This window comes from Hyperolius riggenbachi, chromosome 10 (assembly GCF_040937935.1).
Source record: "Hyperolius riggenbachi isolate aHypRig1 chromosome 10, aHypRig1.pri, whole genome shotgun sequence".
Taxonomy (NCBI): domain Eukaryota; kingdom Metazoa; phylum Chordata; class Amphibia; order Anura; family Hyperoliidae; genus Hyperolius; species Hyperolius riggenbachi.
In genome coordinates this window covers 83,231,750-83,252,170 of record NC_090655.1, presented here as the reverse complement: position 1 = coordinate 83,252,170, position 20,421 = coordinate 83,231,750, and the positions used below count along the sequence as shown (strand labels likewise).

Here is a 20,421-nt window from a genome sequence, read left to right as displayed (position 1 = left end):
CCCCCTGTTAGTTTTTTCGTTTAAAAATAATGTTAAAAAAAATGTACTGTTTTTTCGTTTAAAAATAATGTTTAAAAAAAAATATTGTACTGTTTTTCGTTTAAAAATAAAATTTAAAATGTATAAATCATTAAATAATGTGTAATCATGAGAAACAGTAATAAAACATTAAGTCTCCGGGCGCCGCTTTTAAAACGTTATTTTTCTCCGGCGCCCTTTTTTCCTATCGGGCGCCCATTAAACGATATTTATTATAGGAGTGAATGGCGGCGCCCGATTTGTCCACTAGCCTCAGGCGCCCGAATTTACTGTTTCCGTATGTGAATTAAGTTAGTCATCTGCGGAGGAAAGGAGAATTCTTAACAAATGGTTGACCTATTGCAGCCTACACCGGAGCATTCCTAGAGGAATCCTGATTTACAGAAATAGGTGCTTTTGGTGAAAACAATAACATATACTATTCATTAAATGAAGACAAATATTGCTTTTATTACACATGCCATAATCTACAAAAAAAATAATCAAACAGTAAAACATATCTTATACTTAAAAATGTTGGCGGATTGAGTACACCATAATGCATCAGAAAAATGCCTCATGCCGCTTCCTCAGAGGCTCAACAAGTAGTCCACAAGTTCACAGCTTTTGTAGCCATAAACATGTACTACCAAGATCAATATTGAAGGACGGCGGTTTGAGGTGATTGTATAAACCTTGCTTCTCAGGGACACAATTGTTTTTATAAGGGTTCTGTGAGAAAACGCGGAAAAGCCGCCGCGCGCTCTGACAGCAAGGCGGCTGATTCTGCGTCCAATGCAGCGGTTTGCACGTGGAGGCGTGCGTCTGGCAACATGGCAGAACGCACGCTGTGGAAAAGCCGCCGCGCGTTCTGACAGCAAGGCGGCTGATTCTGCGTCCAACGCAGCAGTTTGCACGCGGAGGCGTGCGTCTGGTAACATGGCAGAACGCGGGAAAGCCGCCGCATGTACTGACAGCGAGCCGGCTGGTTCCGCGTCCAGCGCGGCGGTTTGCACACAGCAGCGTGCCTCTGGTGTGGCTGAGTCTGTTAGCTCACACAGGTTTAGGAATATGCGCGCGCGCGCTGAGAGGCAGAACTTTTATGACGGCCAAGAGGGGATCAGCTTACCAGGCTGGTCAGCTGACGCCAGAGCAAGTTTCTATTGGTCCATCACTTAGAGGTGGCGCCAGAAAGCGCTACAGTATATATAGTTGCTGCTGGCCAGTCACAAGTGGTCTGCCGTTGCGAACACTACGTGGAAGCACTCAGACCTTAGTCAGATCCTGCAGTGTGTTTGAACCAGGTGGACCTGGGAATTCACACTGAGCCAGATTACTTGTATTGTATTCTGTTTATGCTTAGACCAGTTCCAGGGTGTAGAGACCACGGACCTCACACCCAGACTAGGGAACCTGTGTTATCAATCTGTTTATGCTTAGACCAGTTCCAGGGTGTAGAGACCACGGACCTCACACCCAGACTAGGGAACCTGTGTTATCAATCTGTCTATGTTTAGACCAGTTCCAGGGTGTAGAAACCACGGACCTCACACCCAGACTAGGGAACCTGTGTTATCAATCTGTTTATACATCAGACTTGTTCCAGGGTGTAGAGACTACGGACCTCACACCCAGACTAGGGAAATTGTGCTACCATTTTGTTATACATCAGACTAGTTCCAGGGTGTAGAGACCAAGGACCTCACACCCAGACTAGGCATTGTTTGATATCTGTTATGACTTATTGCTTTCCTGACTACTCCTCTGATCTCTGATTCGGTACCTCGCACATTTGCTTGCCTTGGATACCGAATCAGCCTTCTGTCTATGTACCTTATCTGACCGTGTGTTGCCGACCTGGCTTGCCCGACCTCGAGAGCTATCTCTACTATTAAGAGATAGTTTCCAGATCACTCAGTGACATTTGTCTTTATTGTCACTTACTCTCTGGACCTTCCTTCTTCCAGCCTGACTCCGCCCCTTGGGGAGTCTCAGGCTACTGGGAGGTTTCCTTATCTTTAGAGCAGTATTGCCCATACTGTCTCTAATTTCCTGTGCTATACTCAAAGTACTACTGTTACACCAAACACTCACATTATCCAGGTGTCCAGTGGTTAGCAATATATCTGTATTATCGGTGATTCTGCAGATCATCAATAATCAGGTATATATCTGTATTCTTGGTGATACTGCAGATCACCAATAATCAGATTCTCTCTGCGTGCTGACACCGATCGTTACAGAACGGCAGACCAAACCCAAATGGATGCACTCAACCGCCGTCTGGATGCACTCACCACCTCGGTGGAGAATTTCATCCAAGTGCTGGAAAATCATCAGACCCAGATCAATGCCTTGTCTGGGTCTGCACAAACCCTACAGACGGCTGTGGATTCAGTGAGATCTCCTCTTAGCACAGACATATGTATGTCTGTACCTGAAAGATTTTCTGGCCACAGATCTGACTTTCAGAACTTTAGAAATCGAGTGTTATCGTACTTTGAGTTGCAGCCTAATTCTTCAGGGACCGTAGCACAAAGAATCACGTTTATTAAGACGTTATTGTCAGGGGATTCCCAGACCTGGGCATATAATCTCCAACCTGGGGATGGGGCTTTAGCCTCGGTAGAGGCATTTTTCAAAGCCATGGCTATAATTTATGATGATCCGGACATTGCCTCTACCGCTGAGCGGAAGCTCAAGACTTTGCGGCAGGGCAGGGATCCGGTTGAAATTTATGCTGCTGAGTTCCGAAAATGGGCAGTTTCAGCCAGATGGCTGTCATTTGCACTACTAGACCGATTTTTGTCAGGGCTGTCAGACGCAGTCTCAGAGCTTATGTTGGGTCAGCCGGAACCGAAGTCCCTCGATGAGGCCATTTCATTAGCAATCAGAGTTGATCGTCGTCTACGTTACCAAAGACAGACCCGGGGTAGGAACAACATAAGAGATGTGTCATACACTGCGCCTCCATCTGTTCCATCTCCACCCGTTTCACCTCCACCAGAACCAATGCAGATTGGTCGGTTGAGATTATCCCAGGTGGAGCGGAGGCGCAGAGTAACAGAGCAGCTCTGTCTATACTGTGCAGAGCGGGGTCATAAAGTGCAAAATTGCCCTAAGAAGTCAGGAAACGCTGCCGCCTAGGCGTAGTCGGAGGTAATACCCTAGGTGCGCAGTCGTTACCTCCAGATGATAAACGTTTGCTCCTTCCCTGTGCGATATCTTGGGAAGATAAGACAGAGATTACTGAAGCCTTCATTGACTCTGGCTCAGCAGCCAATTTTAAGGATTTTGAATTTGCTAAGAAATTGGGGATTCCGATCACCCCGTTGAAGCAACGGATTCGGGTCACTGCAGTGGATGATTCCCCTTTGCAGAGTAACCACCCTCTGTCTCAGACCCCAGAGTTAAGGGTCACCATAGGGGTGTTACATAAAGAGAGTTTACAATTCCTGGTGTTACGAATGACAACCTCCACGATCATTCTTGGCATGCCATGGTTACAACTTCACTCGCCCCAGATCAATCAGGCTACAGGTCAGCTAACGAGCTGGTCTACCCATTGTTATCATCATTGTCTAGCGAAAGTAACCTTAGGTAAAACCAAGATTCACATAGAGGGTTTGCCAGATCAGTATTCAGAATTTGTGGACGTGTTTTGTCCCAAGTCAGCAGATAAACTTCCTCCACACCGTCCTTTCGATTGCCCCATTGATCTCAGGTCTGGTTGTATGCCCCCTAGAGGTCATCTCTATAATTTATCTGGGCCAGAGAAATTAGCCATGCAAGAATACATCCGAGAAAACTTAGCTAAAGGTTTTATTCGTCCCTCTCGGTCACCAGCAGGGGCAGGTTTCTTTTTTGTGAAAAAGAAGGATGGAGGCCTCCGTCCATGCATTGATTATCGGGGCTTAAATAAAATTACAGTAAAACATCGTTATCCTTTGCCCTTGATAGACGATTTATTCACTCAGGTCATCGATGCTAAAATGTTCTCAAAGTTGGATTTAAGGGGTGCATACAACCTTGTGCGGATCAGGGACGTCGATGAATGGAAGACGGCCTTTAACACGCCCGACGGGCATTACGAGTATCTGGTGATGCCCTTCGGGTTGTGTAACGCCCCGGCCGTCTTTCAGGAACTGATCAATGAGGTTTTCAGAGAGGTTTTAGGCAAATTTGTCTTGGTATATTTAGATGACATACTAATTTTCTTGTCTAACCTCTCAGAACACAGGGATCATGTTAAGGTTGTATTACGGAAGTTAAGACAAAACATGCTGTATGCTAAGTTGGAGAAGTGCATTTTCGAGGTGACCTCCGTCGCCTTTCTGGGGTACATAATTTCAACCTCTGGTCTCTCTGTGGACCCTGCTAAAGTCTCAGCTGTCTTGGAGTGGCCCCAACCTGTTGGACTGAAGGCTCTCCAGAGGTTCTTGGGGTTCGCTAACTACTATAGGAGGTTCATAAAGGGGTACTCTACGGTGATCTCACCTCTCACCACTGGTCCCCTGAGGCCCATGCTGCCTTCTCCATTTTGAAAAAATTGTTCTGTTCTGCACCCATATTGAGACACGTTGACATCACCTTTCCCTTTATCGTGGAGGTAGATGCCTCAGAGGTAGGGGTAGGGGCTGTGCTGTCTCAGTGTTCTGGGTTGCAGGGAAAATTGCACCCTTGTGCCTATTTTTCCCGTAGATTTTCACCCGCAGAGAAAAACTACGATATAGGCAATAGGGAACTTTTAGCCACCAAGTTGGCCTTTGAGGAATGGCGCCATTGGCTAGAAGGGGCAGAACATACTATTACCGTTTACACTAACCACAAGAATCTCGAATACATTGAGGGAGCTAAGAGACTTAGCCCCCGACAGGCCCGGTGGTCATTGTTTTTCTCGAGATTCAGATTTGTAATCACGTATAACCCTGGTAGTAAAAACATCAAGGCAGATGCCTTATCCAGATGTTTCGAGCCAGAGACAGCACAGCCCTCAGACCCAGAAACCATTCTCCCGCAGAAAGTGGTCCTGGCAGCTACTGAGACCTGGAGGGACTGGGCAGAGACGTTGGGTCCATTCCAACAGGATGTACCAGAGGGGAAACCTGAAGGGGTCATGTTTGTACCACTGCCTTTTCATCTACAGATATTGCAGCTGTTCTATTCTCACAAGAATGCTGGGCCAGTGCTGGTCGTAATGGAGAAAGCTACGCTTACAGATCATTACGCGTAATTTTACGCTATTACGCATTACGAAATTACGCTTACGGCATAGACATTCAATTTCGGAACATGTCTGTAATTACGCATAGCACTTACGCAATTACGCGTAAGTATACCGTAATTCAGGTTATTACGTTATAGGCTTACGCGTAAAATCCTACTAGCAATTAATGCGTAAGGTCATGCTGCCAAGCGGAAAAGTTGACGCATGGATCAATGTTAGGTAGCCGCCGACTTTAAGGGTTAATAGCAAAGCCCCCTTAAGTGCTAAGAGCCTCAAATTTGGAGAATACATTAAGGAGATCAGAAGGAATAAGAGGAAAACATTTTTTTTTCAAAAAGACCTTATAGTTTTTGAGAAAATCGATGTTAAAGTTTCAAAGGAAAAATATATACATTTAAAAACCCGCCGACTTTAACGGTTAATAGCAAAGCCTGCTTAAAATTTAGGAACACCAAATTCACAGGGTATATTAAGGGGATCAGTGGGAATAAGAGGAAAAATTTTTTTTTCAAAAAGACCTTATAGTTTTTGAGAAAATCGATTTTTAAGTTTCAAGGGCGAAAATGTCTTTTAAATGCGGAAAATTTTAGTTTTTTTTGCACAGGTAACAATAGTGTTTTATTTTCATAGATTCCCCCAAGTGGGAAGAGTTTTACTTACTTCGTTCTGAGTGTGGGAAATATAAAAAAAAAACGACGTGGGGTCCCCCCTCCCAGACCTCTTTAACCCCTTGTCCCCCATGCAGACTGGGATAGCCAGAATGCGGAGCACCGGCCGCGTGGGGCTCCGCACCCTGACTATACCAGCCCGTATGGTCCATGGATTGGGGGGTCTCGGAAGGGGAGGGGCAGCCAAGCTTTCCCCTCCCCCTCCGAGCCCTTGTCCAATCCAAGGACAAGGGGCTCTTCTCCACCTCCGATGGGCGGTGGAGGTGGAGGCCGCGATTTCCTGGGGAGGGGTTCATGGTGGCATCTGGGAGTCCCCTTTAAAAAGGGGTCCCCCAGATGCCCACCCCCCTCCCAGGAGAAATGAGTATAGAGGTACTTGTACCCCTTACCCATTTCCTTTAAGAGTTAACCTCCTTGGCGGTATGAAAAATACCGCCAGGAGGGAGCGCAGCAGTTTTTTTAAAAAAAAATTTTTTTTTAATCATGTAGCGAGCCGAGGGCTCGCTACATGATAGCCGCTGCTGAGCAGCATCCCCCCGCCCGCTTCGATCGCCTTCGGCGATCTCCGATCAGGAAATCCCGTTCATAGAACGGGATTTCCTGGAGGGCTTCCCCCGTCGCCATGGCGACGGGGCGGGATGACGTCACCGACGTCACTGACGTCGGGACGTCATTGGGAGTCCCGGGCCACCCCTCGGCGCTGCCTGGCACTGATTGGCCAGGCAGCGCTGGGGTCTGGGGGGGGGGCGCGCCGCAGCAGATAGCGGCGATCGGGCAGGGGCCGGCGGCGATCAGAGTGCTGGCGCAGCTAGCAAAGTGCTAGCTGCGTCCAGCAAAAAAAAAATTATGAAAATCGGCCCAGCAGGGCCTGAGCGGCACCCTCCGGCGGCTTACCCCGTGTCACACACGGGGTTACCGCCAGGGAGGTTAAAAGTAAATAAACACACAAACACATAGAAAAAGTATTTTAATTGAACAAAAAACATAACCACGAAAAAAGTCCTTTAATATTCTTAATTAACCATTAATACTTACCTGTCCCTTTAAAAGCCAGTTCCCACGCAATATCCTCGGAAATATACTAATCAGTTACAATGTAACAAAGTTATTACAATGTAACAACTTTGTTACTTTGTAACACTACCGCACCCAACGTCACTCGCCGCTCACCCGCCGGCCGCCGCATACACGCTAGTCCACTCCGCCCACACCTGTCACCCATATACATGCTGGCACCCATGGGTGCCAGCATGTATATAGGTGACATGTGGGAGAGGCGGGGAGGGCAGCGGAGCCGGCGGGGACTTAGTGTCCCTTCACCCGACAGAGCTCTGAGCTATATTAGCTCAGAGCTCTCGAAAGCATCTTTGTATTTGGGCTCCAAGGAGCCCCATTGGTCCTTAGCAGACCAATGGGGTTCCTTCTGATTTGAAGGAACCCCATTGGTCTGCTAAGGACCAATGAGGCTCCTTGGAGCCCAAATACAAAGATGCTTTCGAGAGCTCAGAGCTCTGTCGGGTGAAGGGACGCTAAGTCCCCGCCGGCTCCGCTGCCCTCCCCGCCTCTCCCACATGTCACCTATATACATGCTGGCACCCATGGGTGCCAGCATGTATATGGGTGACAGGTGTGGGCGGAGTGGACGGCGGGAGCCGGCGGGGACTTAGCGTGTATGCGGCGGCCGGCGGGTGAGCGGCGAGTGACGTCGGGTGCGGTGGTGTTACAAAGTAACAAAGTTGTTACATTGTAATAACTTTGTTACATTGTAACTGATTAGTATATTTCCGAGGATATTGCGTGGGAACTGGCTTTTAAAGGGACAGGTAAGTATTAATGGTTAATTAAGAATATTAAAGGACTTTTTTCGTGGTTATGTTTTTTGTTCAATTAAAATACTTTTTCTATGTGTTTGTGTGTTTATTTACTTTTAACTCTTAAAGGAAATGGGTAAGGGGTACAAGTACCTCTATACTCATTTCTCCTGGGAGGGGGGTGGGCATCTGGGGGACCCCTTTTTAAAGGGGACTCCCAGATGCCACCATGAACCCCTCCCCAGGAAATCGCGGCCTCCACCTCCACCGCCCATCGGAGGTGGAGAAGAGCCCCTTGTCCTTGGATTGGACAAGGGCTCGGAGGGGGAGGGGAAAGCTTGGCTGCCCCTCCCCTTCCGAGACCCCCCAATCCATGGACCATGCGGGCTGGTATAGTCAGGGTGCGGAGCCCCACGCGGCCGGTGCTCCGCATTCTGGCTATCCCAGTCTGCATGGGGGACAAGGGGTTAAAGAGGTCTGGGAGGGGGGACCCCACGTCGTTTTTTTTTTATATTTCCCACACTCAGAACGAAGTAAGTAAAACTCTTCCCACTTGGGGGAATCTATGAAAATAAAACACTATTGTTACCTGTGCAAAAAAAACTGACATTTTCCGCATTTAAAAGACATTTTCGCCCTTGAAACTTAAAAATCGATTTTCTCAAAAACTATAAGGTCTTTTTGAAAAAAATTTTTTTCCTCTTATTCCCACTGATCCCCTTAATATACCCTGTGAATTTGGTGTTCCTAAATTTTAAGCAGGCTTTGCTATTAACCGTTAAAGTCGGCGGGTTTTTAAATGTATATATTTTTCCTTTAAAACTTTAACATCGATTTTCTCAAAAACTATAAGGTCTTTTTGAAAAATTTTTTTTTCCTCTTATTCCTTCTGATCTCCTTAATATACTCTCCAAATTTGAGGCTCTTAGCACTTAAGGGGGCTTTGCTATTAACCCTTAAAGTCGGCTGCTTTTTTATATTATACGGGAGCGTAATATTACGCGATTACGGCAGACTGTGTAATTTCAATGGGAGTTTACTGTCTTACGCGTAATTTGTTACGCGTAAAACGTAACCCCATGGTCTACGCGTAATTAATTACGCGTAATACCGTAACCTTACACGTAACGCTTACGGTGCATTTGTAGTGAATTACGATGCGTAATTACGCTAATGCGTAATTTCGGCCCAGCACTGTGCTGGGCATCCTGGGGCCACCAGAACGCAGGACCTTGTTGCTAGGTGTGCTTGGTGGCCATCATTGGCAACTGACTGCAAGGAGTATGTGAGAGAATGTGCAGTGTGTGCAAGGAGCAAATCCTCCCGTCAGGCACCTGTGGGGACATTACAGCCCTTGCCAGTCCCGAGTGAACCATGGACCCATCTGTCCATGGATTTTGTGGGTGAGCTCCCCAGGTCTGAGGGCATGACGGGCATTTGGGTGGTAGTTGATCGATTCAGTAAGATGGCTCATTTTGTCCCCCTGAAAGGACTCCCCTCGGCCCAGGGATTGGCCGATCTCTTCATCCTGCATATTTTCCGGCTGCATGGCATTCCGGAAAATATAGTGTCAGATCGGGGAGTCCAATTTGTTTCCAAGTTTTGGAGGGCATTCTGCCATCAGTTAGACATGGAGCTTTCTTTTTCATCAGGCTACCACCCACAGACCAATGGCCAGACCGAGAGAACCAATCAGTCCCTGGAACAGTTTCTGAGGTGTTATGTTGCGGAAGCGCAAACCAACTGGGTCAAATTCTTGCCATTTGCAGAATTTGCACACAACAATCTAAAAAGCTCTTCCTCAGGATTTTCCCCATTTCAGGTGGTGACAGGAAGGTTACCTAAGTTCACCCTATTACCAGTGGCTTCTATTCCGTTTCCAGCCCTGGAGGATTGGCAAAAGTCATTGAAACAAATTTGGGGAATAGTCAGGAAGAACCTGGGGAAGGCTTTTCAGAGTCAGAAAAAACAGGCTGACAAGAGACGTTCCGTAGAGTGGAAATTCCGTCCAGGAGACTTGGTCTGGGTGTCCACACGACATTTGGCTCTGAAGCAACTGTCGCCCAAGTTAGGTCCCAGATTTGTGGGTCCTTTTCCAGTGACCAGGAAAATGAATAATGTCACTTATGCCATTGATCTCCCTACCAGCATGCGATGTGTGAGATCATTCCATGTGTCCTTACTCAAACCGGCAGTGCACGTGGATTCCACTCCCCCCCCCCCCCCCCTGTGTTGGTAGAGGACCAACCTGAGTATGAAGTTGAGAAGATCTTAGACTCACGGCTTGTGCAGAACTCCGTGCAGTATTTAGTCCACTGGAAGGGGTATGGCATAGAGGAAAGAACTTGGGTGCCAGACTGTCGTATGCACGCAGAGGACTTGAAAAGGGAGTTCCATAACTTACATCCTGGAAAGCCGGGTAAGAGTTGTCCGGAGTCCACTCCTCAGGGGGGGTACTGTGAGAAAACGCGGAAATGCCGCCGCATGTACTGACAGCGAGGCGGCTGGTTCCGCGTCCAGCGCGGCGGTTTGCATGCACCAGCGTGCCTCTGGTGTGGCTGAGTCTGTTAGTTCACACAGGTTTAGGAATGAGAGGCAGAACTTTTATGACGGCCAAGAGGGGATCAGCTGACCAGGCTGGTCAGCTGACGCCAGAGCAAGTTTCTATTGGTCCATCACTTAGAGGTGGCGCCAGAGAGCGCTACACTATATGTAGTTGCTGCTGGTCAGTCACAAGTGGTCTGCCGTTGCAAACACTACGTGGAAGCACTCAGACCTTAGTCAGATCCTGCAGTGTGTTTGAACCAGGTGGACCTGGGAATTCACACTGAGTCAGATTACTTGTATTGTATTCTGTTTATGCTTAGACCAGTTCCAGGGTGTAGAGACCACGGACCTCACACCCAGACTAGGGAACCTGTGTTATCAATCTGTTTATGCTTAGACCAGTTCCAGGGTGTAGAGACCACGGACCTCACACCCAGACTAGGGAACCTGTGTTATCAATCTGTTTATGCTTAGACCAGTTCCAGGGTGTAGAGACCACGGACCTCACACCCAGACTAGGGAACCTGTGTTATCAATCTGTTTATACATCAGACTTGTTCCAGGGTGTAGAGACCACGGACCTCACACCCAGACTAGGGAAATTGTGCTTCCATTTTGTTATACATCAGACTAGTTCCAGGGTGTAGAGACCAAGGACCTCACACCCAGACTAAGCATTGTTTGATATCTGTTATGACTTATTGCTTTCCTGACTACTCCTCTGATCTCTGATTCGGTACCTCGCACATCTGATACTCTGTTGCCAAACCCTGCTTGCCTTGGATACCGAATCAGCCTTCTGTCTATGTACCTTATCTGACCGTGTGTTGCCGACCTGGCTTGCCCGACCTCGAGAGCTATCTCTACTATTAAGAGATAGTTTCCAGATCACTTAGTGACATTTGTCTTTATTGTCACTTACTCTCTGGACCTTCCTTCTTCCAGCCTGACTCCGCCCCTTGGGGAGTCTCAGGCTACTGGGAGGTTTCCTTATCTTTAGAGCAGTATTGCCCATACTGTCTCTAATTTCCTGTGCTATACTCAAAGTACTACTGTTACACCAAACACTCACATTATCCAGGTGTCCAGAGGTTAGCAATATATCAGTATTATTGGTGATTCTGCAGATCATCAATAATCAGGTATATATCTGTATTCTTGGTGATACTGCAGATCACCAATAATCAGATTCTCTCTGTGTGCTGACACCGATCGTTACAGGTTCTCACCAAGCCCTGTGCCCGGCTAATTTTGGTGAGCGCCCAGCTGTCATTGGCTCTCCTCCTTATCCCGCTCCTATGGTGTGCTGTAAGCAAAGTTGCGCGGCTGAGCTTGTAAATTTACCTCTCCAAGTGGTGGCTAGGTCCTTGCTCCTCCTCTCTCTAACTCCAGCCTGATGCAGTGAAGTCTCGCACCTCTGTACAGCTGCTAACAAGCATCAGGAGCTGTATGGAGGTATGAGGTTTCACAGTGTGAGGCTGAAGTTAGAGAGAAAAGGGAAAAGAACCCAGCCACTGCTAGGGGGTAAATTTAGAAGCTCTACTTTGCAACTCTGCTAACTGTCTCAGGTGGAGCACCCCATCTCCTGCTGGCACCCTCTGAAGATCGAGTAAACATGAGTTCACTTGACAGGCAGGGGCCCTGGATGGTTCAGCCTCTTATGGGCATGTGTGTCATCGGGGGTGTATTGCGCCTGTGAAGTAGTACTGCACAGGCGCAGTATGCTCCTGGTGATGCGGGTGTGCTCAGCATGGCGCAAGCCCACGCATGCGCAGAAGACGCCGACTCATTCTAATCTTCAGTGGCTGCCAGAGGGAGACGGAGGGAGACCAGAGCTGTGGCAAGTGACACACATGACTTGTAGGTGCTGGAAAAAGCCCCAGGTAAGTAAAAAATTTTATCTCACCTCAGGAGTCCTTTATAACCGGGGTGTGAGACCTATGGAAGCTGCCATATTTATTTCCTTTTAAACAATCCTAGTTGCCTGGCTGTCCTGCTGATCTTTCTGGTCAGTAGGGTCTAAATCAAACACCTGAGACAAGCAAGCAGCTAAGTTTGTGAGATTTGTCATAGATATCTGATCTGCATGCTTGTTCAGGGCCTATGGCTTAAAGTAAAGTAGAGGATCAGCAGGACAGCCAGGCAATGTGCATTATTTAAAAGGAAATAAACATGTCAGCCTCCATATCCCTCTCTCTCTTCGGGATCCTTTTAAATCACCCTGTGTAAAATGCACCAACAGGGTGATTTGAATAGCCCCTCCCCCACAAACACACTCAGTGACATACTCCCTGCTGGACAGGAAGTATGTCACTGAACTTTGACACAACTCATGGTACCATTGATTATTTATTTATCTAAGTATTTATATAGCGCCGACATATTACGCAGCACTGTACAGAGTATATTGTCTTGTCACTAACTGTCCCTCAGAGGGGCTCACAATCTAGTCCCTACCATATTCCAATGCAATTGTGTGCCGAGCAGTACTGCTCAGTGACACACTGCAGAGTCTACATAATTTCACTTCCATTGCACCATGGTCTCACAGCAACTAATGACCACCGCGATGGGGGAGCATACCGTGATGCGAAGTCACGCAACATGTGTGAAAGGGGCCTAACTATTAGAGGCAGAGGATTAGCAGGCAATCACACAATTTTTATTGTTTAAAAGACACGATCATCTAACATGAGCATGGAAAAACTTTGAGAGGCAGTAGAAGCGAACACTAGGAATCCAGCGCAGGAAATCTGGGTGTAGCCAACCCCACCATAGACCGTAATAGGAATTACGTCTATAGCGGCACACAGTCAGTAACTTTGGCGCCGTCAGAAGACGGAGCTGAAGTTACTTTGAAAACACTGTAATTCGGCCGCCAGCAATAGCTGAAAGGTGAATTACATAATTCCCCACTATCCACGTGGACCTGGAGGGGGATTAGTAATTAACGCCACCGGGACTTGTGCAGCAGCAGAATAAGCCATATATGGGCTGCATCCTGTGCCCAAGTCTCCCGACAGCGATTTCTCTCATACACAGTAGAAGATAGAGGGGCCTGGCGTGCCGTGGTCCATGGGGTTCCAAAGAGTCGGACGTAACTGAATAGCGACTGAACGACAATAAATAGAATATCAACAACATTGCCAATATTCTGTCGGCAGGCGCCCAAATTTTCCAGCACCCTTTTTTGTTGTACGCATACGCAGGGACGGATCTGGGGGGGGGGGGGCAAGCAGGTCTCTTGCCCCAGGCGCTGTTTGTTGAATTCTTAAAAAGGAGGCAAAATGTGGATGGGGAATGGCAGTTTAGGCGCCAAAACCTGACCTTGCCCCACGCGCAACTTGGGGCAACTTGGTCTAGATCCGGCACACGCTGAACATGAGCGTTTAAACATGAAAGTTTACGTATTGTTAAAATGTAAAAAAAAAATTAAATGTTATAATTACAGATATATTTTTTTCTTGGGTGCAATGCACCAGTTAAAATATATACAATGATCTTCTCTAGACAGTCTTGTATAATGTTACACAGACTCAACCACAGTTACATCATGACACCGCCATTCCACTCTTGAAAAAACACAGCGCAATGTCAAAGTCAATGGACTTTGGCACAAATCATTTGAACGACCCTCCCAGCTTGACCTCCCTTCCAGCGCTCTGCACGCACAGGCCGTCGCGGGGCAGCCTGGGAACTGTAGTCCCCCGGCGCCTCAGCAGCTGCTTTCGCAGCCAAGAATCCCCCCCGGGGTCCCCCGGCTCCCAGCTGCACAGGATAAACACACATTCCGGCCGGAGCAGCAGGCTGATGGGCTGTTTGTTTAAACTGGCGAGATAAAAACCTCTGAGAGAGGACAGTAGTGGACTACATCTCCCATGGTGCAGCACGGCAGCGGCTGGGAGAACGCTGCTCGCGGAGACGTGTGGCTGCTATTTGCATGAATGGGTGGCGGAGGATCGTCTTCCCGTGCGCGGCGTGAATGAGAGCGCCGAGAGAGCGATATCCATCCGCTGTTCGGGCAGGAGGGTGATTCGGTCCGCTGTCGGTGTGGAGGGAGTGTTTCTCATCACGCTTGGGATGCGCTGCTGGCCGCCGCACTGTACGGGGAGCAGATAGATATGCCTCGGGACGACATGAGCTCCCCCCTCATCCAGAAGATTGCCCGACAGGCCCGGCTAACTTTCCGCGGTGTGGGCTCGCCAGACCCCAGCAAGAGCTTCACGGAGAACGTGACGCAGCTGAAGAAGCTGGTGGGCGAGATCCGAGCCGAGGACCTGAAGATCCGGCCGCGGAAGAACCCTGCAGCGGCAGTGGCGCCCCCTATCTCTGTGCCGCACAACCCACCCGTCACCTACATGCACATCTGTGAGACGGAAGCCTTCAGCATGGGGGTCTTCCTGCTAAAAGGAGGCACGAGCATCCCCCTGCACGACCACCCAGGGATGCATGGCATGCTCAAGGTGCTCTATGGCAAGGTTCGCATCATGGGCTTTGACAAAATGGAGTCCTCATCCCACCCCTCCTCTGACCCTCCACCTGCTCTGCAGCCCTACCAGCACAGCAGCTCAGTGGTCAGGGCTGCGTTGCGCTCCACTGGGGAGTACAGTGACAGCAGCCCACCTTGCCTGCTTAGTCCCCATCGAGATAACCTACACCAGATCAGTGCTGTGGATGGGCCTGCCGCCTTCCTGGACATCCTGGCACCCCCCTACGACCCGGACGATGGACGGGACTGTCATTACTACAAGCTACTGTCCTCCCTTGAGCACAGTGACAGAGGTGAAGAGGGTAGCAACAGCCAAGCTGGTGCGGACGGAGTACACCCACGGGAGGTGTGGCTGCTGGAAATCCCTCAACCTGATGACTTCTGGTGTGGGGGTGAGCCCTACCCTGGGCCAAAAGTGTCCATCTGAGCAGGTCTACCTCCTTCTGGTCCCCACTATTTATCTGGACCCCCCCCCCCCACCTCTTCCAGTAACTCACAGCCAGAACCAAGGGAAGAACCCTGACACCCAACAAAAGTGGTCTTCCCTAGCATATACCATACTAAATGGTCAGTCACCGGTAGAGATGGTCTTGAAAGGTCATACTTGCTCTCTCATTTCCATTAAGGGTCAGGATCGTCCCCGCCACAAGGGGCACAATCACTTGCGTTAGGTTTGGTTTGTTGAAGCAAAAAAGTGAGAGGGTCAAACCAGGAAGATGCTACGGACCTCATTGAAGTCAAGTTGAGGGTCACCGTTTATTTGAATCTTTGCCTATTTCCACTGAGCGCTTTGTGACCAACCTTATACTATTTTGCAGATACTGCAGAGTCTACTTGGAAGTTCAACTGTCAGTCACAATGGTTTTGGAAGCTCATACTGTGACTTTGAAAGCTATTGTGTGACTTTGGCAAATTACCATAAAGGTTGTTGATTGACATCCTTCAGATGCTGCAGAGCCTCTTTACAAGTTGACCATAATGTCTAGATAACTTGGATCATAACTACTGTTTTCTGTTGTATTTTTGCAATTGACTCCTTAGGTTATTCAATTTCATTTTTCAAAATGCTGCAAAGCCTATCTAAAAATCAGGTTCATGGTGAAAATGTCCAAGGAATTGGTCCATAGTGTGACTTAGCTACTGACCCTGCCGGTTACACCATAACATTTCACTGAAACACTTGTCTCCAAAGGTTTTTGTTTTTTTGTATTATTCTGCTTTATCAAAACTGCCAACATATGGAAAATTGGTGGATTCCACTAACCTGGGCTACTTCCTTACAAAGTAAAAGCTGCCATTTACCTTTTAACTAGCTCTTGCACAGCCACTGTAACAGTGTTTGCATCTAAAAGCCATACTGGTTTACTGCCATATTATTTGCTTCTTCTAACCTATGTTCACTCCCAGTTATGTGAGCTGATCTAAAGAGCAAAGGGTTCCTTGTGTTAATTTATTTGAAATCTTGAATGTGTGACTAGTTTACATCTGTTGTAGATTACACTAATGTGCTACGTACCTGCTAAATAAGTAAGGTGGGAGGGGTCATTGGTTCGATTTGCATCAAAATACTAGACAAGCATGTTTGTTTTACTAGACAGGAAAATTATGTATTTTTGCATTTGATCTGCCACGATCCTTGTATTTTTTTTTTGTTTTGTTTTTTTAATTTGTTTAAATTTAGAACTGTGATTTAGAGGCCACTATAAATAGCATTGTTGCAGTGGTCCCTCTACGTTTTGTACTAACCACCGTATCTTGCTTCCTGACTCTTTCCTGTGATGGGTGGTTGTTTTAAATGGGTGTTTGGAGTTAAGAATAAAAACAAAGCTTGCTTATTACTTGGTATATAGTGTCTCAGGACTAAATTCTCTCTTGGGGGGAGAGATTTTTAACTCTAATGATCCACTGACTGACAGTATCCTTTTAACCACATTCCACATGAGTTTCCTTTTTGTGTTGTTTTTTCTTTAAGTCCGCTGTTTATGGTCTGGAATCTGTATAATGGATTGTGGACGTGTAATTTTACACCAGGCCAGCAGCTTACTACACAGTCTGTCCAGATTAAAGCAAAATATATTGAGTATATCTCTGATATTGACCACTACCATAAAGGTTTATTTAAATCACAAGTATTGGATCCCTTTAATTGTCTTTTCTCTAAGTGATTATCCTGCTTCTATTTTCCCATTGTATAGTATTTATAAAATAAGGGTAACATGTTAACAAGAAAAAAAAAATCTTTAGCAGCTTTGCTTCTGGCCATCATGTGTGCTTAATTAAATTTGATAATCACAATTTGATTTGTAAGTGCTGATTTTTTGTTTTGTCTTGTTTAGGTTTTTTTTTTTTTTTTTGCTTTCCTTTGATGACTTGCTGCTATGCTATTATGCTTTTTTACTGTAACTGTAGCACTTGTTGGAATCTCTTCTGTTACTATATCTCACAAAGTATGCATAAATGTATTTTTCTGCAAAAATGTGTGCCTGGTTTATCTGTAGAAAACCAAAGAGAAATATTGAAGAAGAAAAAAAAAAACCTTTTACATGCCACAACATGAAGGTGAACCCCATCTTTCACATATCCTCCATGTTGATTTTTTTTTTCGGGGAGTTTCTTTTTTATTTTATTACTAGAGATGGTTAAAGAGACGCTTATTTTTCCAAATTTTATGTAGCTTACAACTTTGCCAATCTTTCCCTCCCTGCAGATTTTTATCGGCCCAAATGCCATGCTACATACAGTTTGCATGCAAGTCAGAGAAGTTTGCATTTCAGACTATCTCTGGTCACAAGTAATATGTAAACTTCTCCTGTGATTCTGGTAAAATCTCTGATTAGTACAGATAAGTTTGAATTCCAACTTTAAATGCAAATTATCCAGTTACACGTAACTGAGCCAAACAAGCCCAGTAGCTGCTGTTAACCAGTACCAGCTAAATAACCAGCACTACTTGACCTGTTTAGCTCAGAAAGGTATCTCACTGACACCCCCCTCCCCCATAAAAAACAAACCTCCTCCTAAAGGATGTCTGTAAAGTGTGTGTGTGTGTGTGTGTGTGTGTGTGTGTGTGTGTGTGTGTGTGTGGGGGGGGGGGGGGTAGTAGGTAGCAGTCAATCACCTAGGGGGGGGTGTGGCGTGGCTTTTAAGTAGCCCACCTGTCTATAAGTGGTCCACCATCTTGGTTCTTCACCGCAGCTTTTAGCAATGGCCCCAATGCATGCCAGACTTCATTTCCTGGCATGAATTGTGGTGGCCAGGGCTGCATGACGTCACCAGACACATTCTGTGTCATTTGCAGCTGTGATAGGCAAGATGGAGGCACAAATGGGGGGGGGGGGGGGCAGCAAGGGAACAGCTCCTGAAGGTTAGTTTACTTTGTCATCGGAAATTTGCAAGTGAAGTCAGAATTCAAGTGCATCTCTAGTGATGAGCAGAGATAGTTGTTCGGACAAGGGATAATGCTCAGGAACCTATTGCTTTATTGCTTCAACTTGCTCCAAACAAAGGTTAGGGAATCTTGGTAAAGCAAGAGCAGCGGTGCACTCCTGGAGCAATTTGTGCTTTTTAGGGCTGTTCACACTACAAGAGCTTTTCTAAGCGCTTTGTGATTTTAAAAGCTCTCACTAATGTTATTCTATGTGTGATCTCACTGGAGCGATGTGATTTTGTAAAGATCCCCCATATCATTGCATTAGCAAAAGCTTTTCAAAATCACTAGCGCTTAAAAAGCTCATGTATTGTGAACAAGCCTTAAGGCAGGGTTCAAGCTTGTCTGTTTTCACATGCATTTTGTAGTCTGCAAATTCACATTAGAACTGATGTTCTAGCTAGCATGTAAATCCATGGACTCATTCACATACAGTGTTCCTTCAGTGCTCCTTCACACAATACGCATTGCTGTGCACATTTCACCAGTACCAATAGTGTGTGATAAGAAACGACATCAGAAGCGCATAGACTGTATTGTCTTACGTTCTCACTTGTGCGCTGCTCAGAAGTGCGTTTATGGTACTGCTGTTCTGCATTCATCTTTCTCCAAATGCAGCTGTGACCCATTCAATAATGTCAGTGAGTGGGAAAAGCATCCCATTGGAAAGTTACGCAAATGTGTGTTGTAAACGCTTGGCCACCTTTGTTGGGAACAAGGCCTAACAGTTGGCTATTGTAGCAAAACTTGCACATTGCAACAGATGAATGTGTGTGGTAAACACCATGCAATTTCCTGTCGGATGGTTTGAATTGATCATTTCCTACAGGTCTGATCTGTTTTCGGATCGATTTTGTGTAGAATCGATCGGAAAATCAATCAGAAAAACAATCCTGAAATCTGATTGGACATGGCGGAAATTAGCGATTCAATCCGTCTGAAGGACGAAGGATCTAAAGGAAAATTGCATGGTGTGTACCAAGCATTAGAATTTCAGTATGCTATGAAAACCGTTGCTAATAAGATAATGAATTACAGTAATATTTGTGTGGGAGCATTATTGTCTCATTTATATCATCATCGTAGGTAACCATTTAAAAACACGGATACTTGCACATCTGCAGATATATGGCTGGCTGCAAAGCCCTCATCAAGCTCATCTTTTTACCTTCTCAATTACATAACTAGGTAATTCAGTAATTTTTAAAATCTGTTCTGTTAGCCTAAAGCACAGGTGTTGAACTCCAGGCCTGGAGGGCCAGAACCATGCCAGTGTTTAGGATGGACTGAGAGGAGGAGAGGAATGTGTTCTACCTGATGGACCACACCTTTCCTGATTCAGACAGAGGCTTCCCTCTCCCGAGGTGAATATATCTACATTTTGGGATTGCAAACCTCCACAGGTTTTCTTTAATAAAGTTTAATAACAGTAGGCATTTCTGGCATACCTCAAGCTGTATTTGCTCATATCCTCACTAGAGGGATGTGAAGAGCACGTTTACAGTAAACCTCCACCCAAGAACAACAGTATTAGTTGTTGCTCAGCTTTTATTTTCAAAGCATAGGTCTGGTCTCCCCATTAGAAACTCCTAAATAAGACTTTGTAAACTGGAGGTTTACAATCAAAGTGATACACCCTTTGCACATTTGTACGCAGAGACGCAATTCCTACTAGCCGCTCAAATGCAGTCAGTACTGAAAACAGCTGTTCTACCTACAACTGATTTAAAGTCAGAAGTATTTGCAAAAAAAAAAAAAAAAAGCATGATCTTGTGTTGTCTATTATGCTGTAAAGAGGCTCCTCTGGATGTGACTTATTTATTGTATTTATAAAGTGCCAACATATTACGCAGCGCTGGACATTAGGTTACAGACAATATTTAGGGGTGACAGTCCGTGGGCACCAGATCATGAAGCTTCGTTTAATCCAGATGTATTACAATTACAATAAAGATGATGGAACTAGCAATACATCACCGTTCCAAGGTAGCAGCAGTTGGTTACAGAGAAGATGGTGAGGTGGTCGACAATTGTTTTGCGCTCTCTGGCGCTTTTTCTTAGACACGCTCCATGACGGGGAGATTCCATCACACTGCTCTGCAAATATGCCATTGTGAACATCTATAAGAATATAATTGTATCATGTTAGCAATGTGATTAAGTAGTTCAATGCACCGTAACGCCCAATTGTGAATTTAGGCTAAAGCTAAATGGCAATAGTTACAGGAATAAGA

At 46.3% G+C, this 20,421-nt stretch overlaps 1 protein-coding gene across 1 annotated transcript; it reads left to right on the top strand.

Moving 5' to 3' along the window:
* The first annotated feature begins 14,024 nt into the window (after positions 1–14,024).
* Positions 14,025–17,206, top strand: ADO (2-aminoethanethiol dioxygenase). Its single transcript, XM_068258183.1, has one exon. It carries the CDS (start codon positions 14,393–14,395, stop codon positions 15,185–15,187), a length of 795 nt encoding a protein of 264 aa, XP_068114284.1. The 5' UTR covers positions 14,025–14,392; the 3' UTR covers positions 15,188–17,206.
* The last annotated feature ends 3,215 nt before the right edge of the window (positions 17,207–20,421 follow it).

Bases quoted from the DNA above. Each gene is read 5' to 3' on its own strand.
- ADO (XM_068258183.1), top strand. From the start codon at position 14,393: ATGCCTCGGGACGACATGAGCTCCCCCCTCATCCAGAAGATTGCCCGA.